At 36.7% G+C, this 27,604-nt stretch overlaps 3 protein-coding genes across 5 annotated transcripts in view; 2 read left to right on the top strand and 1 right to left on the bottom strand.

Moving 5' to 3' along the window:
* Nucleotides 1-3,674, top strand: part of LOC139131937 (uncharacterized) — a 5,016-nt gene extending 1,342 nt beyond the window's left edge. The window contains exons 2-7 of the mRNA XM_070698261.1: nt 1-716; nt 1,192-1,351; nt 1,444-1,689; nt 2,177-2,278; nt 2,637-2,849; nt 3,388-3,674. The exon at nt 1-716 is cut by the window's left edge and continues 250 nt beyond it. Coding sequence (XP_070554362.1) covers nt 1-716; nt 1,192-1,351; nt 1,444-1,689; nt 2,177-2,278; nt 2,637-2,849; nt 3,388-3,674 — 1,724 coding nt within the window. The remainder of the gene's footprint in view (nt 717-1,191; nt 1,352-1,443; nt 1,690-2,176; nt 2,279-2,636; nt 2,850-3,387) is intronic.
* LOC139131938 (D-aspartate oxidase-like) lies at nt 3,571-10,590 on the bottom strand. Of its 2 annotated transcripts, none has more exons than XM_070698263.1 (10): nt 10,491-10,590; nt 10,003-10,250; nt 9,239-9,362; nt 8,515-8,591; nt 7,824-7,889; nt 6,634-6,790; nt 6,454-6,533; nt 6,065-6,182; nt 5,459-5,560; nt 3,571-5,145 (listed from the first exon to the last, which is right to left on the bottom strand). In XM_070698263.1, the coding sequence occupies exons 2-10, from the start codon at nt 10,212-10,214 to the stop codon at nt 5,026-5,028; spliced, it is 1,056 nt and encodes a 351-aa protein (XP_070554364.1). In that variant the 5' UTR covers nt 10,215-10,250; nt 10,491-10,590; the 3' UTR covers nt 3,571-5,025. The 2 variants fall into 2 exon arrangements, with proteins under 2 accessions (XP_070554364.1, XP_070554363.1); XM_070698262.1 differs by having other exon boundaries at nt 10,003-10,287.
* A 14,179-nt stretch (nt 10,591-24,769) lies between these two features.
* Nucleotides 24,770-27,604, top strand: part of LOC139131939 (cyclin-dependent kinase-like 5) — a 58,093-nt gene continuing 55,258 nt past the window's right edge. For both annotated transcript variants that reach the window (XM_070698265.1, XM_070698266.1), the window contains exons 1-2: nt 24,770-25,238; nt 25,771-25,805. In XM_070698265.1, the coding sequence (XP_070554366.1) occupies nt 25,202-25,238; nt 25,771-25,805 (72 nt within the window). In that variant the 5' untranslated portion in view covers nt 24,770-25,201. The remainder of the gene's footprint in view (nt 25,239-25,770; nt 25,806-27,604) is intronic.

Raw genomic sequence — 27,604 nt, forward strand, 5'->3', positions numbered from 1 at the left:
CTTTTGATGCAGTCAAGACCGCGGAAGATATGGCGGAATGTTTGGATCCAACTTCGAAACAACGTACGATCAAGCAAGCCAAATATCTAGTGAAAATTAAATACGTTGAAGTCTTCTTGAAGATGTTTGACTATCTGAAAAGTTTCAAATTAGAAACAAGTAGCCACAAATTCGACTCCGAAAAGGATATGCGTGCAGCGTATGTCTATGACTGCGCAAAAATTGTTCTGTGGAATGGAAGCGATGCTCTGCCGGCGATGTGTCGGGAAATTGGAAAAGCGGGCATCATCAAAATCCTGTTCGACCAATTAAAAGATCCAGAAAACAGTCCTAGTAATCTGACAGGAGAGGAAGATTATTCCTTCATAAATCCAGATCGAATGGTGAGAAGCAACATGGGTATTTTGCATAACGTCATCCGCAATTGTCTTGACAACCGGGTGTATTTCCGCGAAGCAAATGCTGTGGATCTCCTATCCGGTTACCTGAACTGCAAGCACGCCACCATCCAAGCTATATCAGTCTTGATTCTTGCCTACGTCATCAAGGACGAGGAAGTGGACAAGATCTCGACAGGTGATGAAAGTGTCAAGTTCCTGCTTATGATACTTAAATCAGCCATAGCAGCCGAGGATCACATGTCGCCTGAATATTTCTTCGATGTGACAGAGATTGTCGATGGGTTAATTTACTTAGCGGCAAACGATGGTAACAAGGTAAGGGCCAATGCTTTGTACGCTTCATAGAGGCTCTCCGTCGACAGTGCTCGCTGCATGTCCAAATAAAAACTGCACCACGCACATCATCAGTGCAGTAAGCTTAAGGAATGATCGAGCGTGTCTGTAAAAAGTGTCAAGCATTTTGGCGTGTGAGATTCATATTTTGAAATCACGTGAGGACAAAAACAGGAAAATATGAAAGCAAGAAAATCTGATGGATTAAAGGGTAGAGAACACATGTATATTTACACCATAATTCGTACTGTGGCCACTTACATGCATGGATGATCATGATAACATACATCATCTGCGATAACCCACAGTAAAATTTCAATGTAGTCGCCAATTTCGCCAATTCAAATGTCATATTTTCTTTCTCTGTTTAACCTTGCTATCTTTAGTTATACCTGAACAGCGTACTTATCCCTTAACGTTTCACACAATTTCAATTTCCTTGTTCACTTTAACACAGCTAAAATTCGTTGAAAATGGGGTACTTCCACTACTGGTCCAATTACTGCAACCGGAGTGTTCAACCCTGGAACAGCGATTAGCAGCCACGGCCATTTGGACTTTGGCATTTCATAACAAAAATAAAGATCGCATACGCAACGAGAAAGGCTGCCTTGATGGTAAGTAACTAGTGACTTGATACTTTTTTCTTCTGATCTGTCCATGATAAGTCAGTTTCTCAAATATTATCGACCCTTTTTCATTTCTACAGCTCTGAAGAAACTACAGAATTCTGATGACAAAGATTTGAAGAAAGCTTGCAGTGGTGCATTGTGGGAACTCAGGGAGGAAGATCAAGATGAACTGGCAAACACGTCGTTAACTCGCGGTCTAAGCCAAGTCAAGACTGGTCATGTGATGATCAGCTACCAATGGGATTGTCAGAAATTAGTCATTGCTATCAAAGATAGACTGAAAGCGGCAGGCTTTAACGTTTGGATGGATATAGAACAAATGGGTAAGTTAGATGACCAACTGCTTTTACAACTACCATTTCGATATCAATGGTGATATGAGTTGGAAGCTATGCTCTCCGTAAACTTATGCGGCATTTGAATGGTTTTCTGCATCTCTGACAGCAACTATCACAGTGACCATCATCATCATCACCATCATCATCATCACTACCATCGCCATCATAATCAGGAACAAAGGTGTTTTTCTTTCTTAATTTATTCTCAAACAAACAAATCTAAGAACAAACAAAATTTAGGTGAAAATTTAAATCACCAATTCAAACACACTTAAGAAACCAAATGACAACAGTATTAAGTCAGTAATTCTCAATAGTTTGTGCTTGAGCTCGTTTTAATAGCTCATTTTTAACATAACAATAGCATAGATTTTTTTCGATGCAAATATACTTGTTTTATAAGACAGTTTATCCTAAGTATCATGTACATCTCACCTGCGAACACGTTTATTTGACCACATTGCTTTCCCAGGTGGTTCTACGTTAGAAGCAATGGCTGGAGCGGTAGAAAAGGCCGAGGTAGTGCTTATTTGCATGTCCGAAAAATACAAAGACAGTCCAAGTTGTCGATCAGGTAATGTAAACTCCGCGTGAATAGTACAAATATATTACAGACGAGCTATGACACGGTATAGAACATTCATAAGCAAATAGACAGGCAGACAGAAAGGCGAACAAACAAGTACAGACCTATACAGAGAGAAGTGAGAAAGATGGACAGTTTGAAGGACAAATAGACAGACAATGACAAGCAAACGTGTACGACTAAAGATGTAAGATGGTAACGCCATCAAGTTTCAAGAATCTTCATTTGAGAGAATAATATTAGAAGCAATTTATAGGATCAGTCTAATTCATAGACCTTTTGACATCTTGCCAGCATAACTCGCTGAAACATTGACCCTCTATGTATCATGTTTTTCAACCCTCAGAAGCTGAATACACTTATAAACTCCACAAACCATTCATACCTCTGCGTGTGCAGAGAGGATACGCTCCTGACGGTTGGCTTGGCATCTTGATCGGAACAAAATTGTATTTTGACTTCAGCGACCTGAGCAATATGGAAAAAATGACGAAAAATCTAATCAAAGAACTCGGCCAGAGAGGGCGTCGTCAACGAACAAATGTCTTCGTTGAGGAAGGTAGGCACACCCTTTACAATTATATCTGTCGCATACTTTTATCTTTTCGCGTTTATTTCTTGGTAATTGTGTCATTTGCTACGTTAATTCTCTTTCATCATTCTTCTGATCTGTACACATGTTTGTTTACATATTGACTTTTCATAAACTGAAATGGATAATTTCTTTTTTTCTCTCTGGTGTATTTACTATTATGTGTTTTATATTAGTTTTGATGGATAAAAATGTTATGTTGTCAAAAACGCTACACAACCCACTCAGCCCTTTCAGGCCTGATCTGAACCTCAACCTACAATATAAAGGGGTAATTTACGTATTTTAACAGAAAAATGACAACTGATAGCGTTTGTATGTCCTCAAGCATATTATACCCATGGAATTATCATGTGGTACTCGCAATGACAAGACGCATGCGTTGCTTAGATAATGTTGTGTGAATCAGCTGTCATTGTCTATTTCTATTATACTACCGATGTAAAAAGTGCACAAGGGTTTTTAGCCACAACTGTTGAGACCTGATATTTTGTTTTATATCCAGTGCAAGCAGAGAACGCGGTAACCACACGGGCTGAAAATCCTCAGGTTGCCCTAGGCACATCTGCACAGTTACAGAGCAACGCCGATGTCACACAGTGGCTGATTAAAAACAACCTGGGACATATGAAAGGGAGGTTTTCTGGATACACTGGGGAAGACTTACGAGGCTTAAAGACAATACTCATCAAATCACCGGAGTTCTTTTATTCGTCTGCTACCACTGACAAAGGACTGAAGAACCTTTTGGATCTCGTTAAACTAGAGAGGGCGCTAGAGAAACTGGATTGAATGCGAAGTTTATATTCAACTCAAAGCTGGAACATATCATCAGCATACGTTTCTGTCCTGGTTCACTTTGTTTAAAACTCATCAGCTAACGTCGATAGCAAAATTGCATCATTGATTTTGTGTACATGTATTTAATGAGTGTTAGCCTGTTATGATTATTTAAAATATGTCAAGAACTTGCTCTTCCGATCAACTAGACATTATTATTCTAAAGCAAGCATAAAGAGTAATTTGGACATGAAGGTACCAAGGTGTATAAAAACACTTCTCCCAATTTGATATTATGCAATTTAGAAGCTACCTATAGACATGCTCTTACAAAAGCAAACGTCAAATATCATTATCACAACTAGCTGTTCAAAGATTTTCTGTCGACTACGGATCACACTTTGGTTTGTTTTGCAACATTAACTGCATAATTTATGGAATTGCTAACGACGAACCGATGGTCACGTGATCCATAATGGTGACAGTTGGTCCTGTAGTATGCAGCATAGGTTTGCCATTCCAGCAACTTTAAGTATTTACATTCATTTGAAATGATGCTAATAAAATCAATAAAATTCCCTCATGAGGGGCTCATTTACAGCAATGAAACGAGCAATACCAAAACTTATAATCTGAGTTCATGAAGTGCGACAGACGATCCATCGTTGGCGAGTTATTGACGATACTGCTTAAAAGTTTGAAGATTGGTGTACAAGGTCGCATTTGCTTTCTGCCGTTAACATTCTCCTTACAGTCGCAGATATGCTGTATGATGAATGCTTTAATTACCGAAGAATCTTTGACACAGATCAACTTAATAGTTTTAATTTGTTACCTTTGATGATGTAGATATTTTCTGTAGCGTTCAAACTCTGGCCGATTCGATTTTAGATTGTGCCTCTCATATAAGTATAAAGTATACTTGGATGAAGATCGCAGTTGGAAAAAGATTCGTTCAGTCTCTCTCTCTCTCTCTCTCTCTCTCTCTCTCTCTCTCTCTCTCTCTCTCTCTCTCTCTCTCTCTCTCTCTCTCTCTCTCTCTCTCTCTCTCTCTCTCCGCTTACGGCTTTCTAGAATAACCCTTTTCGAAAACACAATGAAATCAACAATTTGATGCTACCATCTAAGCTCTTTACAACACTAATCGAATCAACATGAACTGACATTCGAAATCAAATAGACGTGTTCATTTTTTTACAAACCAACACTTCATGAAGCTTCCTGATTCCGTGTGCTCATTGCTAAGACATAACGGATGGTTTCGGCGAATCGTCATGGTTCTTCAGCAGATTAACACGCGTTTTAACGACCAAATATTTGAATAAGTGTCTTGGCTACACAGTCTGCTTGATTTGTGTTGAATTCACAAACGTGACGTCAGTCGCAACTGTGACAAACATTTCCTGACAAGATCAGTGGCTTCCAAAGCACAACCCCAATGGACGATGATGCCGAAGCTTCCGTGTCCATAGTTGTGTATCACCTGCCGGGTGAAGGAACAGTATATCACGATACAAGTTTCGTTGGTAGTGGCTTGAGTTTATTATGTTGCTGAAAAACTCTGAGACCGGCTGTACCACACTCGATGTAGTGACCATATAACCTATAATCACCCGATTCATGCCAACGTTAATCAAAACCATAGCTTAAACTTTACGATCAACCAGAAAGTAAGCTGCAAATTATTAATCCAAATACGCAATTAAAATCAAATGCACACTTTGGTGTGTACGTTACACCACGGAAGCTACTCCACAGATACCACAGACAAGGAGAAGAAAAGTGATAAAACATACCGGTAGTTTATCTTTTCCGTACTCTACCATGTCCAGTTCCAGTCGAACACCGTTCTTCCTGCAAGGTCGAATGCCAGTCCAGCAAAACAACGGCTTTACATTCTGAAATGAAAATGGGTTACCTCCGACTTGTTCAGAGAATACAGCATTTTCCTCTTTATTTACACATACCCGAAGTCTTGCAGAAATCGAAAGAGATGTTCAACAACTGATGATCATATCATGACAAGACTACCTACTAAACTCTAATTTACTTTCGACGAGTCGTCAGTCTGATAATTCCTACTGCCTGTGGTCGGATTCGCTGACATTTGATTCCCTATTATCATCGTAATATTAGTGGTAACAGTTCGAAAGTACTGCCAAATATCTTGGGAAAATATCTATTTTTGGTATATAAAGCTAGTCTAGAATAGACAATATATGATGACGCAATCATTTTGAATGTATTTAACTTGAAATAGTATCCAGAATAACATCTCAAAAAATGAATAAAATAAACACAAGTATCCGTTTATGTTTTGTCTGGATCTAACGATGACAACATCGCGTTATACTCATTCAGGGCACTCCAGAAACGAATACTATTGTGTCTCAGCATCACACCTTTAAAGCCGGAACTACTTCAGCGACATTTTTTGAGATTCTATCTATATCTCCTTGGTCATTCTCTTCGTCACAGTTATTCACTTGATAGGTTCCACCAAGACTTACAACGTCAACGCTATGTAAATGAAACACAAACAAATTATACGCAGACTCTGCAGCAATGCTATTAAAACCAAGTACATGGAATTCCACGTGGAATATACAGTCATATCACAAATCAAGTACATGTAAATTAAACAGACACTGTCGCAGATTGACTATACACACAGGCACAGACAGACAGACAGACAGACAGACTGACAGACAGACAGAAAGACAGACAGACAGACAGACAGACAGATTGACTGACAGACACATGACACTTGTCAGGTACCGTAGCCACATACCCTGGGTATATGTACATATCCGATGCATCTTCAGAACTGCTAAAGGTTCGAACAAAATTCTTCATCCATGGTGCGCTCACCTGAAAATAAATAAGTAAACAAAGTAAAACTTGTTGAGCATGTGTCGAGGATCGATCAACAACTCTGTGAATTGACGATATACAGTGAGTGACCATTCACCTTGATGAGCTGACCTCTGACCGCCACCATTGATTCGTCTCCAAGCAATGATTTAGCTCCTACGCCGACACAGGTGATAACGATGTCAAATTTTCCAATCAATTCTTCGAGCGATTTTATCTTACCTTCTTGCAGTACTCCACCATGGCGTAGAAACCTACATGTATACATGCAGTGAAAAATAACGGTTCGTTGACTATGTAGCACTTTTACTATTTTTGATCAGCGGAGAATAAAAAAGACAGTTATCCATCGTGTCCTTTGAATGTTATAAACCCTTTGTCTTGAACAAAGAGATATTTCAATAATAATTATTGTCCTTCTCAGTGTAAGGTTCAAAATTTGTCAGCTTTTTAGGAAATATACAAGTTTCAACCAGATTCAATTGTCTCGTGTAGATTTGGCATTTTATAGTATTTTTCATAGGCCACTAAGAGTATAGTTCTGTTGTTTTGGACTGTTTCAGTGGAAAAATTAACGAAAACTTACACTTTAAATCCCACAAGTGCGATCAAGAGACTAAACCACAACTTTCTTGCTACTTCGTATACAACTCTGTTTGGTTTGTTTTTTGTTTTTAAAGCCCCATTAACTGTATCTTTTAGCATTATTTTTTATGATTTTTTACTTATACTTTCAAACTAAAATAAGTTTATGAGAGTGTGCTAATTTAGGTGTGTGTATACACTTCTTATTAACTACCAGCTGAGACTGCATGTGCAATTTTGAACAACATGAAGATTAAATGTTTGCCCAAACATTAAATCGCAGCCCCATGCGAAAAAGTGAAAACAGTGGATACTGTGCACATGTGCACTAAAATATTCACATAAGCTGTACAGAGTAATCCAATTAATGCATAGGGTTAATGTTTTCAACTCTGACATTGTATTGACTTGTTCTGTTTAATTCCCTTTGTAATATTACAAATTTTTTGAAAATGGCTGGGATCAAAATGACTGTTAAAATTTGATTTACTTGTCAAATGTTTCACAAAGGAATTGTTTGCTAATGCTGTGTAAAAGCCAATATCCCTTCAGAGGGCAGAATTCAGCGAAAACCAGGAGAGAATAGGAAGATATTTTGAGGACAACAAATTTCAAGATTTACAGGTAGCGGGTTTTCAAATTCCTACTTTCGAACATAATTTTTTTCAATTGAGTCATCAAACACAGCGAACACTTTACAACCTGTTCATCAGCCAGGGTAGATATCTCCGGCATTCTGCAAGGTAGGTTGTGAAATGTGACCCATATCTAGGGAAAACAGAAACACACACAGTTTATACAGTAGGAAATTTTAAATCGTGTTATGTTCAATGCCATGTCTTGATAACGAGTGTAGAGTGAAAGCAACGCGAACCTAATAATACCTTACATAAATCCGTCAAGTTATCAAAGTGTATAGTGCTACATGGTGAGCAAATACAATAGGGTTCGAGTCTTATACAACAGTTTAGTTTCGTTCTTGCCATTGAGGCGCTGTTGTTAGTTTCGTTCTTGCCATTGAGGCGGCTATTCCACTGGTATTACAAACCATTGGCTATTTAATACATTCGTATCATGCATACAGCGTATATGCAGAGCTTGCAAATAAGACTGCGGGACAGTAGGAATCACGTCTCCCGTTACGTCTAGATCGACGATTTTTAATGTATGAATGGCCTGAGTACATAATCGATTGCAATTGCCTTACAAAAATGTCAAGTTCAAAACAATATTGATAATCAAACTTATGACTGACAAAACCAGTAAATGCAGGCTGTAAACAGGACATATTGGCGTTGCAAAAAATGCAAATTAAAACATATTTTAGGGTGTCCTGTGCTGCTCTCGCGAAAAAAGGCTGAAAAATATAGCAATGAACTTACTAACAACTTACTTGTATTCTGAATACGGCTTCGACTGGTCCTCGGACAATAAATTATACCTAGGGAATAACTCGGTATCGTACATGTGCTACCAGGAAAAAATAGGAAAACACCGGTCTAGATAATAATATGTCAAATGTGAAAAAAAATGAATTCACTGGTCTAGATATGTCGAATGTTGGATATTCAGAAAGGAAAGATATCATGATAAAATTATAAAATGAGAACTTTAATAGTACGTAGAAATTAGTTTAAACTGAGGGGAAACTCTCATCCTTTGAGACAAGCTTACCAGTTTACATTTTAAAGATATGTTTTAAGCGTGGCAATTCTCGATTGGGCGATTGTTTGGTAGATATATGACAGGCAACCATACAGACAGACAGATAGACAGACCGACAAAATTGTATGTAGGTAGGTGTGTGGATGGATGGATGGATGAAGCGGGCGGGAAGGATGGACAGAAATGAATAAATAGATACATAAAAAGAGGGAAAGAAACCAAGCAATACTGACACGCAAACATGCCAAGGAGATATACGTTTCACTCTTATAATATCATTAGTCCTATCATGTGACTTTATGGATTGATTTGTAGAATATTATATTAGCTCCCCGGCCCGTCATCTGCCACGAACACAATACATGCATTGGTATACAACTCAGTTCAAAGGTATGGTTAGGCCGATGCATTTCAGGCGCTCGTATGATGCACTTTTTAGTACCCTTACTGACCTCATTAGAGTCGTTCTTGGTCTTGAAGAGATGGTATCCAGTGAGGAGTTGTACTCCCGCGTTGCCTGCCTCGGAACTTCTGCATAAGTTTCCAAGGTGTTCGCGAGTTTCTATGCACCACTTTCTACGTACGGGGAGAAACCAACACTGACATAGATGACATGTTGTTTTGGTACATCTCAAACGGTATGTATTTTTTTCTGTTAAAATATTTATTGGTTTCAAAGAGTTACATTATGTCGAGACTAGGTTTGTAAGCTTCCCTCAAGGTGTTGTTCGTTCACGCAATGTTACTTGGTCTATCCTAATCACGAGTCCGATCGAAGAAGTGAACATTCCATTGGTGGTAAACTTTTGCCTGCATTCGTGCTTGGACCGATAGTTTTCATCAGAATTGACATGCAATAACCGTGCACTGTCTACTAAAAGTTCAAATTTCAAGTTTTGGTGATTTTACCATTGCTGAAAAATCTGTATTATAATTCTCGATCCTCGCAATGTCTCTGGGCAGATACGCGACAAAACAAGAACAAATGGGTAGACGCAATATAACGTATCTGATTACTCATTCCTGTTCTGCCTTACATTATAAGGTCATACAGTCCAAAACCACATACACATTAATATCAATTTCTTTGAAGTATGATAACATTTTACAAGACCATCAGACTTTAGATTTTGTGATTGTAAATGACATAAAATATGGCCTTTGACCCCAGATAATGTTTGCCGACTTCTCTGGAATCGCAGAGTGTCTTTATTACCTTATTCTGTTCACGTCTGTTCCAAGCTCATGGTCATTTAGAGCGTTCGGTGGTAGCCAGATACCTGCAGCGCCATCACTGGTCGTGTTTGGAGTCATCTTCTCTGCAATTACTGTCACCTTTGCATCCGGAATATTTTCAACAATATTCACAGCAGTACTAAGACCAATGACGCCCGCGCCTATCACACATACTCTCCACTTTTTATTCATATTAATTCGCCTTTGGAAAGAGTTGGGTAATACCTTCTGAAATACACGAACCATATCCAGTCGTTTGATTAACCTATGTATGGCAATGATATATGTACAGTTTGTTTACGCAACATTTTTTACAAAACAAGAGGAACGTAAACGAAAATGTAACATATTTTAGAAGTTCAGCCAATGACGTTCCAAAGTCTAACATCTTGTAGAACCATTATGAGTCAGACTTCGACCAGATTTTTATAGTTATAGCGAGGCAACATAGGTTGAATTCAAACCTACCGGTTTGATCACAGACACAGTTCTCCTTGGATGTTGTTTGATGTACAAATCCACCGCTGATTAATTGTTGATGAACTGTTATGGTTATGCACGACAAACGGCCACAGCGTCATTGTTCCAACAACCATACGAAGGGTAAAAAAGACCCTAACCGTCATCATGTGAGTCTTAATTTGATATATTGCTTTTATCATTCAGGCAGTAAAAACTTAAAAGAAATAATGACAGGTATGTTGATATGTTGGCATGCAGAATTTTATGAGGTGATACAGTGGAGTTCACGAAAAGTTGAACCATTGTAATCACGTGTGTGCGATTTGCATTGAAAGTGCATCTCTATTGTAGTATATGTCGAATTTTATTCGACCTAAAGAGATTTTAATCAATGTTTGATCGGGTGAAGTTTGAGTCCTGGTAGACTGGAAGATCCGTCGCTCGAGGGCGCCCAGGGAGCGTCCTCGAGCGACGGATCTTTCAGTCGAGAGTCCTGGTAAACATACATGCTTTCAGCACTGGTAAAAATTAATGGAACGATGAATTAAAGTACATTTAAAACAAAGTCTCTTCTCGGAGGGACTATGATTTAAATGATAATTATCCCTAACTTAAATGATATTTGAACTGATAATTTTCCCGGCCCGTTATGACCCTACATCCTGGTGTTTGGGAGGTATGTTGTGATAAGAATTTAATATATTAATGCTCGGACCTAGTTTTTACTCAACGAATACGAGGTCGTTTAGGGTCATCAGAATGACCAACTAAGCATCTTGGGTAGGAGACAGAAAAAAGATTTGCCACATTCAGAAATTTTTCTTTGAGTGGGTTCATCCACTCATGTTGTTTTTAGATTGACGAGGCAACCTCTCCAAAGGTCATTTGGTGCATCCCTGAATTCTAAAATCATAGGTCATCCCCAGGGGACAACTATTTTATCTGGATGGTGGGGTGGAGGAAGTCGGCATGGCAGCACGTTTCTTTCATATTACCGAGACGGAATTTTTTTCAGTCCTGCATCAAATCATTTTTTTCGTGTGCAAAAACAATGAATTCCTTCTCCGTTACGCTATCATACCTACATATCACTGGTATCACAACTATATATATATATATATATATATATATATATATATATATATATATATATATATATATATATTATATATATATATATACATATATATTATATATATATATATATATATATATATAATATATATATATATATATATATATATATATATATATATATATAAGAATATATATGAAAGTGTCTTGCAAGCGGATAATCTCATAGCAGGTGGTTAGAGAAAAAACGAAAAAGAAAAATGAAAATCGCACCACTTTCACTACAGCCTTTGACCGGCAACAGATCTCTGTTTCCCAGCTTCACATAATATTTAGGCATTTTGTATCATTGAATGTAGCCAAAAATTTGAGTTAGTCAATGTCAAATACGATGTCAGACATGGTTTGATTTTTACAGTCGCCATTGTACGTAAACCTGAGTTAAATAAAAGTTAAATACAAAGAGCATATTGAATTTGAAAATATCGAACGAGAGGGTCTTATCCTGTGATAGACAGTTTCGTGATATATTTTATAAGGCCCTTATATCTTTTAGAAAGATATAAAGGCGTTAATATTTAAAGGCATACCGTTACCCCTTCCAATTTTGCCACAGTTACCATGGAAAGAGAAAATCTAACCAATCACAGATTTTAAGCGGGTGGCCGCCTTTTTAAAAACAGCGCCCTCATATGGGCATTTTGAATACCAAGGAACGCCCCTTTGACCATATATGGGCATATTTAGATTACAGGTGACTGTATACCTTTAAACGCAAAGTATATTTTCTAAACCAAAAAGACACCTTCAAAAGACAAAGACCAACCTTGTGAAATTTAATTTTTTTTGCAGATTTACAGATTGTGTTAATTTAGAATGACTCAAGTCAAAGTGTTATGTTAAATTTATGTTTTTTAAATCCAGCACTGATTATTGTCATGCTCTCTGTCACATGTGATGACCAGGTGCACCGACCCCAGTCGCCTTAATTGTCAACCTATTAGGCCTAAAAGCTAGTTTCCATATAGGGCCTAATAAAAAACGGACTATGGTTACTGAACTATTGACATTTAAGTGCCAGAAACAAAATAAGTAAGATGAAATTAGAATCTATGATAGGGACTTTCTGCCTCATGCGTTGACACCATCCTCGATAAGTACCGCAGTTGCTTGTGGTTCGATACACGGCGAAAGCTCCTTTGAGCATGCTTACATCGTTTTGAATGCGGAGTGAGGGGTAAATTTCTTTATTCGTTGCACTTAAAAATGTTTACTGTACTTTTTATGAGAACAGTTAGTCCAAGTATGAGAAAGTAATACAAGACATTTTGAACTTTTCGTTTGGTCTTGAATTGGGTCAGGCCCTAGGCTAAGACTGCTCGAGGACCCTCCCTACGCTCGGCGCAGAGAGCGTCCTCAAGCGATGGATTTTCCAGTCTAGCCCTGGGCCCTACGTCTACTATTTCTCTCACAGTGATCTTTTAAAAATGTATACGGCCGTCGGAACTACGCTCAAAGGTCATATGGGACCCACACGACCAAGGTACAATGATGATTAAAGTTAAAGTTAAAACATATCTGTCATAACCGACATCGTATAATTTGACTAATTGCAGCTATGATGATGAAGTGCATCCATATATCGTGCACGATAAAAACGTTGCATACTCCTATAGGCTATAATAAAATCTTTCCGACTTACACGGTTTTAATCTCTTTTTTTTATTTGCCCCATCCTCGCTATAGATCGAAGAATGACGTTATTTAGGGCCTCCAGGTTCTCTACGATTTCAGGAATATGGTGGTATAGAAATTTTTGATAAAAATTCCGAAATTTGACTAAAAATGCGATTCTTTATACTCTCGTTGTAGTTTCGAGAGAGAGATGAAAGTTTAAATGTTCCATAAGTCGTCGGTACCCCGTTTCGAGGCACCGGTCGTGAATGGTTAATTACAGTGACATTTGCAAAACAAAATTGAAGTTGGTAACCCCTACTTTGTATGTCATTATATTTATAATATTTTCCTGTGATAATTTCTTCGATGTTTTGGCCGGATTTGCACCTTTCTGTATTTTTTACTCGATTGGTCTAGGGTGTCATCAAATGACGCTCATCTACTGCCTGACACCATTTTCGAACGTCTTGATACGTGCCCCCCCCCCTGTTGCTTACCCTATGCACTTCTGTGGTTTTATGATGCCGAATGAAAACAAGTAAATGGCTTAAAGTTGGCACATCTTGATTGACTTTTAACCTCTGCGATAAATCGCAAATTTGTATGTTTATCATCATTTCGCAGTTTGAATGAAGAATTACCCCGGAGAATTACCCACGCCTAACGACGAAAAGTGAAACTCGACATGTTACTAGTGTATCGGTGTGTGTTCCCCTGGCGTGGTATGACCATAGGAGTTTCGACCTCTCAAGTGAAGTTTACGCGCGGAAATGTATAAATTTGCAGACGGACAAGCGGGAGTTTTCGTATTCTGCGCGCCAAACATGGCAATCACAAGTCTACTGTGGTAAGATCTGGTGTTCAGCAATTAAGGTAGCGGAGCTAGGGCCGCGGTGGGGCGGGGATACATACGCGTAGTTCTGCTGTCGTACAATAAGCCGTACTTCCCTTCGCGTCTCGGCTTTCATACGACTTCTGAAGTTATAAAATCCTGACACAAAATGTATTATTATCCAATGACGATTATATTTTTGCATTTTTCACAAAGATATTTTCTAACTCTTGCTATAAACTGGCCATGTACAGTACGCGTGTACCGTAGGATGTACGCGTTGCTAGTATCAAAACTAAATGACGACATTACCACGTGGAATTGCAGTGACATATAATTTAATTCACCAACAACAATACCCTAGCTCAATCATGCGATGTGAAACTTGAAGTTGCATGCAGTCACTGATTTTGTAAACTTTTGAAATGTTTGAAGAAGTTTTTTGTTGATCTTTGTTGGATCAAAATGTGTAATCGAGTTCTAAAACTCTGTGACAATTAGGGAGTGTCCAGAGTTTACTTCCAGGGGGCCTGGAGGATTTTCGGGGGGGCACCCATTTTTCCCAAGAAAAATTGGGGGGGGGGGCGGCAGACAAAAATACCACAATCTTGTAGGGGGGTTACGGAAAAAAAACCACATCAATTAAATAATTGCCCAGAAGTCCTGATCTATAGAATTATGCATGGCTGTGTCACATTTATCATACTCATTGTGGGAAATGTAAATTGTTTAATTGTGCAACAAAGAGATAAATTCTTTTCAGTCATATTATGTTCCGTACAACAGGCTTTGATTAAATCAGATTTTAGATTCTGTGATTTCTTTTCATGGAGAAATATCATAAATGACAATCAAACAGGTGTGGCATTGGAAAGTAGTCTAAACTCTGACCTTTGACTAGTGAACTCTCAATTTACAGTATATGGGGTTGATTTTCCAAAAATTCTGTATGTGCATCCAGAAGATCATGTGCATCAATATTATGGTGCCAGATTGTTGAAATATTGACCATAGCATCCTGTGTACACAAGAAATTTGCCGTAGTCAAGAATTGATCTCCCTGTGTATGAATCGAATTGTGGGTAGGCTCACATATTGCGTAATGATACTAACACTTTAGAATCCCGTTCGTTGTGATTTGTATGATTAAGGATTTCTCAGTGACGGCTGGCAGAAAAGGCCAAAAAACAAATTAACATGTTTTGTTCCATCATCTTAAAATATGTACATCATGACTATTTTAAAGCTTGTAAAAGAATGTGAAATATGCATGCTCTGTCAACTCTGATAAAAAGATGTACTGCTGACAAAATGAGAACTTTGATGTATCCAGGGTTATCTACATTTATGAACATTGAATCGTGAATTGAACTAGCAGAAATATAACATATACATTATCTGAATTCATGTTATGGATAAGGTGTTCTGTTCAACAAAGGTTCTGAAATATTTCTCAGGATTGTTGTTTTCAGTGTCAGCCACTTTGTTTTATGGCAACCAAATTTGAAAAAAACTAGTTGGGTTTCCCCAATTTTCACCGTGAGTCTGCAAGTTATTCAGCATCATCAGATAAAAATGTATGCTGGAATCGTGAATGTAACATCTCACTTTCCATAAATATCTAGAGACCTGCAAATTGTGTCCCATTAAACTTCAAAGATAGATATCACTTTGCTGATTATGTAGTCTGACAATTTCTCATTGAATTATGTGCTTGTCATTGTGTATCACGTGTATCAGTGAGAAAACTTACATTGTATTATGTTCATTTACACAAATTGCACTGTCAAAAGTACAGAGAGGATTTGCATGGTACCCCAGAATGAAAGTATAAAATGATTGGTTTTGCCTTGCAATAAGATAAATAATAATAGGTTTGGTGCAAATAGTGATTTTTCTTGGCATAAGGTAGAAGACAACCCAGGGGCTATGCAAAATTAGTCATTGCATCGGATTGCATACATGTAGAAATGTCAGAAAACATATTGTCAGTGTCATAAAACACATATGATCCACTGAAAGGTGCTTTATTGAAAAATATAAAACGAATACCATGTTACTGTGCTTAATTTTTAAAGAGAATCATAATTTCATGATTTTCTTTGAAAAATCGCCGATGCAAAAGTGCTGACTCAGCATTTTTTCACAATTTTTATTACATTAAATTAGGTGGCATCTTTGTTATTGGATGAGTAACTTCATACATGATGTTTATATCGGAAAAAACTACGTGTAGACGATACTTAAGAATAAGAGTGTAATGAAAAACAATATTTTTATCCACCATGGCTATTGTTTTCTTTGAACAGGTCAAATTTGCAATAAAGTCATGTGTAGAGCTCAAAATCACGGGGTAATGGATAATTGAATGTAAATTATCTCAAAAGTAGTTGGGAACAGCCATTTTATAAGCTACAACATAAGTGATTTCTAGAATATGACAATATTCTTGGTATTGGGTAGTCCCCCACCGTAAATGTCTGTACCTGCCACAGTCAAACATTTTCTAAGTTTTTAAAGTGTTTTTTGCGGAGCCGCACAACTTCTTGCCGATGGGAGAGTACTTCTAAAAACAGTGAGACAACTTGTCTAGTCAGTGAACACACCCTACTTTGTATATCATAAGTATATTATTTTGACAATTACTTTGTCCCAGACTTTGTTATATCAGTGGGCTATATCAAACACTTTGGCTGTAAATGTTGCTAAGTTGTTTTAACATTACTAGTAGCAAGTACTCAGAGGAAGAAACAACATACTAATAATATACAAAGCCGGGTGTGTTCACTGACTGACAAGTTGTCTCACTTTTTTCAGAAGTATCTCCCAAGGGTGGAAATGAATTAAAAAACTTGGCAAATGTTTGACAGTGGGGTGGGGACTACCCAATACCAAGAATATTGTCATTTTCTAGAAATATTGTACTAGCTTGTAAAATGACTATTCCCAATCTACTTTTTGAGATAATTTACATTTAGTTATCCATTACCCCACGATTTTGAGCTCTACACATGACTATTACAAATTTGACCTGTTCAAAGAAAACAATAGCCATGGTGGATAAAAATATTGTCATTTCATTACATTCTTGATTTTTAAGTATCGTCTACACGTAGTATTTGGGTATAAACATCATGTATGAAGTTATTCATCCAATAACAAAGATGCCACCTTATTTAAAGTAATAAAAATTGTGAAAAAGTGCTGAGTCAGCAATTTTGCATCAGTGATTTTTTTCAAAGAAAAACATACAATTATGATTCTCTTTTAAAAATCAAGCATAGTACGATGGTATTTGTTTTATATCTTTCAATAAAGCACCTTTCAGTGGACCATTTGTGGAAGTTTTATGAAACTGACAATATTCCTACTATGTTTCCTGACATTTCTACATGTATGTCTTTTTGTCTGGCCCCCTAATTTTTCTTAGGGAAAATGGATGCCCTTGAAAATCCTCCAGTCCCACTTGAAGTAAATTCTGAACACTCCCTTATGTGTTTGTTTTGAAACTTTCGCTGAGTTCATATATATTTTGGGCACTGAGACTAGTTGCCAAAACATTTGGTTTTGATAGTCATCTTCATATACTTTCCTTGAAAAGGTACAAAAAACAGTTTGATGCTATGATGTTGAAGTGTTAAGGGTGAGATCAGTACCAAAACACTTGTTTTAACGTTATTTCATCATGTTTACACAATTTCGTTTTCTCATTTTGTTTGTATTTTCATTTAGTTATGTATACATTTTTATTTCCTTTTGTCATTGTGTTTGCATTTGTATTTCATTGTGTTTGCATTTTTATTATATTATGCTTACATTTTCATTTTATTCCTTAATTTTGTTTGCATTTTTAGTATACTATTTTTAAATTTTTATTTTGTTCTTTCATTTTGTTTGCATTTTTATTCATTGTTTACATTTTGTCGTTTTTCTTATTTTGCATTTTTATTGTTATATTGACACTTTATTCATTAACATAATGCAACAAAAATGTCAACAAAATGAAAGAATAACGTAAAAATGCTAACATAGTAAAATAATAATAATACACACAAAATGAAAAAATGAAAAAATGCAAACATATTAAATGAAATAAAAATGCAAATACAATGAGAATGTAAAACAAAAATGTAAACAAAATGAAATAAAAATGTAAACAAAATGAAAGAATGACATACAAATGCTAACATAAGGCAATAAAAGAGCAAACAAAATAAAAAATAAAAAAAATGTAAACATAATGAAATAATGTTAACATAATTGTTTTGACACTAATCTCACCCCATAGAAGTGGTGTCTTATTACTTTTTCAATCAAAAATTCTAAGCCCCTATACTGAGCGCGGATGAAAAAATCTGAATTATATTTGGATTTGACCAGAGGATCAGACCAGTTTACTTCCTTCAGGGCCAATGATTTTTTACAGTTTTTGTAAACTTACTCCACGCAATACTGTGAGTGAAAACAACAATTTTAATAAGCCTTAACATTAAATATCAATAAAATATGCCTATGTCCCTGCTAGCACGTCTCCTTTAAACAATCTGTCTTCCATGATTATGCAATGTTTTCAGTCATTTAAATATTTAACATTTAACATTTTATTAGTACTCAACATACACTATCAGAGAGTGTTGTAAAGTGCAGTACTCTTAGTACAAAGTGGGAAAATTACATAACTGAATTGTGTCAGTAAATGCAATAAATGCAATAATGAACATACATGAGTAAACAACTTTGCAAAATATCTTAAATTACCAGAGTCAGGGCAGAGTCACTGGAGGAAGCAATTGTATTTTTCCTTGGTAAAATTAGTACAAGAGAAAATTAGATGCCATTAATCATCTACTCATTCATATTAATCATCTACTCATTCATATTACATCTACGACAAACTCTCTCATGTAAGGGAATTTTAGTAGTTTTCTCCTACCTTAGTTCAATTTCTAAATTGAGATCACTAATATGAAACTTTGTAACACAATGCTTCATGGTCAAAGTAAAAAATATTATGCAAATCATTTTCCATGATAAAGTTTGATTAAAACACTCTGTAAGTACGTAATTACCATTACCAGTCTTTTTTTATCATAAAGTTGACTCATCAACAACTACCTAATAATGAAATTTAATCCAACTGGATTCACATTTGATATTTTCATTAAAAGCTTTCTTAAGAATGTGGTTTTCTGAAAGGCATGTAAGTCTGAACCAATATTTCAATACTGATATGGTGAGAAGGATACGTGATGGAAACCTTCCCGGCTCTCCTCTAATTGCAGCAAGAGGAGTGCATTTGCTAACTCTCAAAACAAATCTGTAATATGAACTAAACAATTTTGCAAGAAAATTATCATCACTTGAAATTTCACTTGCCAAAATCTCTGATCCATATGACAGAGTAGGGACAATCAGTGTGTCAAATAATTTTACTAATATGCAGACAGCAGGAGCCTGAAACCATTTTTTCATCTATAAAAATGGATGTTCTATATTAAGGGACTGGTCAGTTTCTCGGCCTGGGGGGGGGGGGTGGTGGATTATTTTTTGCCGACGTCAAAAAGTGGCTGACCCCCCCCATTCCAAATTTTTAAAACAGGGTGACCCCCCCTATTCCAAATTTCGAAAACAGGGTGACCCCCCCCCCCCCGCGCACGACATAGGTAAAACAAAAGAAGGACATAAATTATATATATATATATATATATATATATATATATATATATATATATATATATATAATATATATATATTATATATATATATATACATGTATATATATATATATATATTTATTATATATATATATATATATGCGTATATATGTATTATATTTTACATTTTACATATATATTTATATTTTAAATAGTCATTCTATGTTTTAATGAAATTGTTAACATGTCAGTTGTAAGATAGGAATTTCAAAGTGTCAATCTTAAAGTTTGAATACAGTACATTTTGAATAAGCTGTATTTTGAATGAGCTGTGAATGTTTTTCACACTTTCTATGCTTAACCAGATGTCCTGAACTGTTGTACAGAAATGGATGTCAATCACAAATATCAAAGAGGAAAAAGCAGTGAATCAGAAACCTTTGATGGGTGTTAAGACTTGCCAACCATTTAATTAAATCTCCTGAGGAGCCATAGAGAGTTTCTTTAGCCAAATCTGATGTGTACAGTGTCTGAGAGGACCTTTTCTTGTAACATTGAAACCATAAAAGCACAGCTAATAATGACAAAAACTACCTTTTTAACTGTTATTTTGGTCATGAAAAAGCATCTTTCTACAGAAAACCTGTGACACAAAGGAAAATAATTGCATCACTGAGAAGGAAAGATATCTTGTCATTTTTCTATCTCTAAAATAAGTCACTGTATCAAATATATATTTGTGCATGTTGCTTTCTCATACTGAATTCTCATACAGAGAACAGAAAAGTATCAGGAATTTGTCATCCTTTTCACATGAAATGCAGATTTCATAATGTACACTTTCACTTTGCAAACATCAAGATATCTCTGATTTGTTAAAGTATAGGCGCCCGATGGGCGCGCCGAAAAATATGAAACATCCTGATATCTCTGATATATGTGCCTTGTATATTAAAGCATGCACCTGAAGGGCATGCTGAAAAATGTCTGATATATTAATCTGACATTAAACTGGTCCAATAATCATTTCCATTCAAGGTAATATATTACCAGGTCCATGGGACAATTGTGATTTACAAATTTAAGTAGGACCATCCTGAACCACTGATAATTAGTGGTGGTACCAGGTGTCCGGAATGGGTAAGCGTACCCTGCTAGCATGCTACACCCGTCAGGATTGGTCCCAAAATTGTCTAAATATTGTATGAAAAGATACAGGATATGAATCACTGTAATAAGTCAAAGCCGGGAATACTGTCGTTAATCATTTGAGTGACCGAGGTGTCATATTTGGCCACAATGTCGTCATATTGACCGTAGAACTTTTTGAAAGTCCTAACGAGTCTTTGTGTATCCTTGTCTCAGTAATTTTGATGCCAATGAGCTGTGTCTCAGTTGAAAATCAGTGTAGGAATCACAAGCCCTACAATACCTGAGAAGTTGAGACACGTACGCACCATAAGCAGGTGCAGATGGAATATTACTTGACAAGTGGGGATAATTTATGATTTCAAAATCGAAATCATCCCTTTTGTCATACAGCTTAGTGTGTAGCCCATTAGTACCCACTTGTAGGAACAAATCAAGATATGAAGCAGAGTTCCTACCCTCTGTTGTTTCTTTGATATCCAACTCATCAGGGTAAATATGATGTAAGTTATTTGATATGTCTGGATTGTCTAGACTAATCAGATCATCGATATATCTGTGCGTGTTCTTAAAACGCCTTGCAAGTTTTTTAGACCCTGCTTTGTAGAGAGACTGTAGGAACTCTGCTTCGTATGAATACAGAAATAAGTCTGCAAGAAGGGGTGCACAATTTGTACCCATTGGTATGCCGATAGATTGTTGAAATGTCATACCGCCAAGCTAAACAAATATGTTGTCGATTAAAAAATTAAGCATTTTAATAATTTCTTCATCTGTGTATTTGTGCTGGGCATCCATGTTGTTACTGAAATAACCTGTCATATGTTTGATGATAATGTATTGGTACCTTCTACTGCCATTTTTATGCAGGAAAGCTTGTTTAACAAGAGATGACAGCCTTGTTTTAAGTTTATCGTGGAGAATTGTGGTGTATAATGTGGAAAAGTCAAATGTTCGGATTGAGCTGAACTTGTTTTTCTTGACTTTTAAATCAAGCAACAATTCCTTCGAATTTTTTAGTATCCACATTTGATTCAACCCACTTGTTTCATACACTTTGTCACAATATCGAAAAAGACCATTTTTGATGGTTGTTAAAATTATAGTCAATAATTGTGACAGATGTTTGGTAGTGCAATTGCTTGATCCTGCAATAAAACGTTGTTTGTAAGGGTTTTTGTGCAGTTTAGGTATCCAATACAACATAGGCAGTTTTTGTCCTTCTCTTTCAAAGGAATGCCAAATTCATTGAGCACAGATGAATGGTTTGAAAAAATACTTCATCAGTGAGGGAGGAAAGAGTGTAGGTTGTATTACTCTTATCTGAATGCAGGTTTAATTCATCTGTTATACACTGGATATAATAAAACCTACGTACAGACAAAGATAATGTTGTTTGAAGCTTTGTCTGCAGGAACTACAACATATTCGTTGTGTAAAGCATCGAGGCATGCTTTGACCGATGGGTCATCTAATACTGAGGAAGTATTTGTATCTTTACTGTGAGAACGGAAATGTGAAATACGTGATCTTAATTTATCTCTGACTTTGCTCAGCCAGTCAGAGAGGCATTCCACATCAACTTCCTCAACTGCAGCCCACTGTCTTGCATATTTTAAAGTAATAAACTTGAAGAGCACGCTGAAAAATATTGAACATACAGATATCTCTGATGTGTATGCTTGATATGTTAAAGTTGGGCGTGCTGAAAAATATGACTGATTATTAAAGTTATGCGCCCGAAGGGCGCGCCGAAAAATACAACTGAATGATGAAACTTGTGGCTGACACTAGCATTTTAGGCAATGATGAGCCTGTGTCAAAATTCAAAAACACACTGACCCCCCTATTGGGTATTTCAAAAACATGGTGACCCCCCCCCCCCAATCACCAAAGTCAAAAACAGGGTGAAAACCCCCCCCCGGCCGAAGAAACTAACCAGTCCCTAAATACTGAATAAAGCCTTCATTGCTTTCTTTCTTAAATTTGATTGGTAATTTTTAACCCTTCCGGGCCTGACTTTCTGGTAACTTACCAGAGCTACCCCCTATATATAGGGGTTTAGGGACTGGTCAGTTTCTTCGGCCTGGAGGGCCGGTGGATTATTTTTTTGCCGACGTCAAAAAGTGGCTGACCCCCCCTATTCCAAATTTGAAAACAGGGTGACCCCCCATCCCAAAGTTCGAAAACAGGGTGACACCTCCTGCGCACGCAACAACGGTAAAACAAAAGGTGGACATAATATATATATATATATATATATATATATATATATATATATATATATATATTTTATATTTTACATACATTTATATTTTAACAGTTATACTGTGTTTTAGTGAAATTGTTGACACGTCAGTTGTAAGATAGGAATTTCAAAGTGTCAATCTTGAAGTTTGAATACAGTAGGGTACATTTTGAATGAGTTGTGAATGTATTTCACATTTTCTATGCTTAACCAGATGTCCTGAACAGAAATGGATGTCAATCATTAATATCAAAGAGGAAAGTGCAGTAAATCAAAAATTTGATGGGTGTTAAGACTTTCCAGCCATCCAATGAAATCTCCTGAGGAGCCATACAGAGACATTTTCGCTAAATCTGATGTGTGCGGTGTCTGAGATGACCTTTTCTTGTAACATTGAAAAAATAAAAGCACAGCTAATAATGACAAAAACTGCCCTTTTTAACTGTTATTTTAGTCATAAAAAAGCATCATTCTACAGAAAACCTGAGACACAAAGGAAAACAGTTGCATTAATGACAACGAAAGATATCTTGTCATTTTTCTATCTCTAAAATAAGTCACTGTATCAAATATATATTGTGAAATATTTGTGCATGTTGCTTTCTCATACTGAATTCTCATACAGAGAACAGAAAAGTATCAGGAATTTGTCATGCTTTTCACTTTCACTTAGCAAACATCAAGATATCTCTGGCATATATCTTTGATTTATTACAGTATTGCGCCCAAAGGGCGCGGAGAAAAATATGAAACATCCTGATACCTCTGATATATATTTCTTGTATATCCTAAAGTCATACACAGGAAGGGCGTGCTGAAAAATGTCTGATATATTAAAGTTCGAGTCTGATATATTAAAGCTCGAAGAGCACGCTGAAAAATATTGAACATACAGATATCTCTGATATATGTATGCCTGATATATTAAAGTTGGGCGTGCTGAAAATATGTCTGATTATTAAAGGTACGCGCCCGAATTCGAAGGGCGCGCCGAAAATGCAACTGAATGATGAAATTTGTGGCTGACACGATGCATTTTAGGCAATGATGAGCCTGTGTCGAAATTCAAAAACACACTGACCCTCCCTATTGGGCATTTCAAAAACATGGTGACCCCCCCCATCACCAAAGTCAAAAACAGGGTGACCCCCCCCCCCCCATGAATCCACCGCCCCCCCCCCCAGGCCGAAGAAACTGACCAGTCCCTTAGGCCTGAAAGGGTTAAACTTGCCATTTGGAGTAAAAACTGTGCCTAAACAAGTGAATTCTTTGACTTGTATATACTTATACCTCATGTATAGATATTTATATTTATATATATATTATATATACTCTTTCATTGTTGTTTTTGCAAAACCTTTATTGTACTTTATGATCAAGATCCCAACTGGGATACGATTTCAATAAAGGCTTACTTTACTTTACTTGTAAACGGCTATTCAACCATCATAATTCATTGGGGACTGCGGATCGATTCATTAAAACCACCACGTGCCCCTTGTATCACATGTATCGCTTGCATGGCTTGTGTTTACACGGTTGCAGGACAGCAACTGTTGGGGGATGCAGACGGTCGGTCCACTCTAATGACGTTACATGTCAGGCACCAAGAATTTCTACGTCACGAGAAAATGTTTACACGCAATGCATTGTGGGTGATTGTTGGCAAGGACTAAAATTTCATCGTGAGCTGACCTACTGTCTGCTTTGTGTATTCATGGAAACAGCTACTTTCATGCACGCCTCATGGAATATTAGTAAGTTTGGAACAACGACAGCAATCCCAAGTAAGGTGGTTGTCTACCTTTCACCGCATTTGTGAAGGTTTCACTGAATAGTCTGCGAACCTCGTGAGTATTGCAGTTGGCTGCGGTTCGGCGAATGTAACTTGTTCACAACGGCATTCAGAATGAGCCGTCCCGTGTACGACCACTTCACCATGTGTACTGGTATCTGTTGGTGTTGTTGGTAACATGGCCCTGGTTCGAGTGTCCTTATGTTACTACTCAGTTTATTCGATCAACAAACAACTGGAAGTCATCGTGTGAATTTCCAGATTTTAAAACTCGAGGAATGATAGGTGATGAATAAGTACGAAGTTTTGGGTATAGTCGGAGAAGGTAAGTCTATTATTCATTATAGACCCTAATACTATCATGAAAGTTTTAAATATTTATCACCGTTTTACCACAAGTCCTCAGGTTTTCAAAATACAAGAAATAATTTCACCATAGTTTGTGATTTTATAAAGGTTCAAGTGACTTCTAGTTAAGCAAGGGAACCTTAACAACAAGCCAATGAAATAATTCAGTCCGCACGCGATGCGTCAATTCGTACCGTCCTTGCGCTAATTTTAGTAGTATGGATTACGCCGTAGTCGTTTGTGACAGTTTATAGCGATGACCGTAGGGCGAAATTTAAAATGTTATCGCAAAATACTGGAAGACAGGTTACTTGTAATAAAAGATTAGCTTCGGGTCTATTTTGTATGGTTTCATCACTTCGAAATATGCATATTTGTTTGTTAAAGTTAGACAACATACATTTCAGTGCAGTTCAGAAAATTCCTAGGTCACGTTCTCACTAGTTTCAGTTAAATACTATACACCAAGCTACACATACCAAACTTACACCGTTAATTTTTTTTTGCAGGTGCCTATGGAGTGGTACTCAAGTGCAGGCATAAGGTGGGTGCTGAGGGTTGAAATTCCTCAAAATATACCAGAATAGATCCACTGTTGAGTTTGTATGCTCTTGTGTTGTAGTTAAGCATGACATGGTATTGATAATCACAAATGAAACGATTTGCTTTGAAGACATTGTATTATAGGTCAACTTCAGTATCAGCCTTTATTAAAATTACAGCCAGGATGTCGTTTCTAGCGGTGTTTATTTTTGTGAAAATCGTTTTTTCTCACCTATACAGATAATTGTAAAACAACTGTGCATGTGTCGGTGTTAACCTAGATGTTGTGTATGAGCTGTAGTGCACAGTGCCCCAAGCAGTCTATTTTGTATTGTATAAGGTAGATATAAAGCTCTGCTGAAAAGTGTAATTGTTTAGGTAGAAGTCTATGATTCTGTAGCATGGACTCAAACACTGTCAAAAAGTTGAAAACTTTTTCTTATTCATGTGTAAAGCCTTCCTGAAAATTGATATCAAAGAATAAACAGTGGTACCCCACAGATCCCAAGCTTTGTGTATTCAAGTTTTGAACAGTTGTCAGCTTGTTTTGTCAAAAGCTTGGTTTTTCAGTGGAGGTTATTTTGACTGCATTTTCTATGCTGTATGTCAGCATTTCTGAGAGTCAAGGGGGTGCGTGTGTTTGCTAACACCGAGAAACAAGATATGCCACTTTTATAGAGTGATAACATCTGACATGCAGTGTGATATAAAGAATTCTACAATCTCGGTGGAATCAGTGAGATTAAACAGTGTAATTATAATTGATGAACTTCAACCTTTGCAAACTGTTTTGTAGTTAGAGCAAACTTGGACAAGAGTCACAAGTGGTGTGTGACATACTTGTAATGGAACCTGAACAGTAAAATAAGTTTTGAAGTAGAATTGTTTATATAGGCTATGAAACTGACCAATGCAGATAAGTGTTGAGATAGTGTGTCATAGTAACATGCCTGAGGGTAAAAACAGACTGCCCACACCCAGTTACAAATTACCCAAAGCAAACTTCTCCAAGAAATCATTCATTAGCTTTGAAGTAAAACTTTTTTCTTGAATTATTATGTGCTGTTGGTAAATTTCATGACTGCAAGGACAACATAGTCAGATTGGAGTTATTTTGGCTGAATCTGGAGTTTATTATGTTTGGCCCAGGGATTGGCTTAGCTGTTGATAAACAAAGTTTAAGGAGTTAGCAGTGGATGGGTGTTTGATTAAGTCAGAGATGTGGGAATTGCCATGCCAAAATAGAACAAGCTTGTACTTATCATTTGGGGTAGCCACAGTTTTCAGTTTGTGGAATCGATTGTTATCAGCTGGAAGATAAACAATACTGGATGTTGATGACTCCAATGTTGCACATTATAAAATTGTAAACAGTGTGTAAGCTCATTCCAAATGCTTGGCTTTACTTTAATAATATACAGAATTTTTATAGAGAGTTATACATAGTCAACAAAACATATACAGTCAACAGAATAGTCTTTTCGAAAAATGTTTGATCAAAAAACGACTGCACAGTTATGAAGCATTGGAGGGCTTCTCTGTTTGCTGAAAGATTACACAGCTGGAGATTGAAGCCATAGAAAAACAGTGATCTGAATATCTTCCATGTTAAACATGTATTGGTTTGAACGTAGTTCCTAATCTGTTCTGTATGAGTATAAATAACAGAATTGGACATTGTGAAAAGAGAACAATCAAGAATTTTAGGTATCATAATTCTCCAAGCTCATAGCTCTGTAAAAAAATGAACAGGGAACAAACATTGTACATGTACTTAATGTATGAATGGACCATAACAAG

This window comes from Ptychodera flava, chromosome 4 (genome assembly GCF_041260155.1).
Source record: "Ptychodera flava strain L36383 chromosome 4, AS_Pfla_20210202, whole genome shotgun sequence".
Taxonomy (NCBI): Eukaryota; Metazoa; Hemichordata; class Enteropneusta; family Ptychoderidae; genus Ptychodera; species Ptychodera flava.

Coding starts and splice junctions, on each gene's coding strand:
- LOC139131938 (XM_070698262.1), bottom strand. CDS start 10,268: ATGGTTCGTGTATTTCAGAAGGTATTACCCAACTCTTTCCAAAGGCGA. Junction 8,592..9,238: donor CCAAGAACGACTCTAATGAG/GTCAGTAAGGGT, acceptor TTTTCCTGGTAG/CACATGTACGATACCGAGTT. Junction 7,890..8,514: donor AAGCCGTATTCAGAATACAA/GTAAGTTGTTAG, acceptor TGTTTTCCCTAG/ATATGGGTCACATTTCACAA.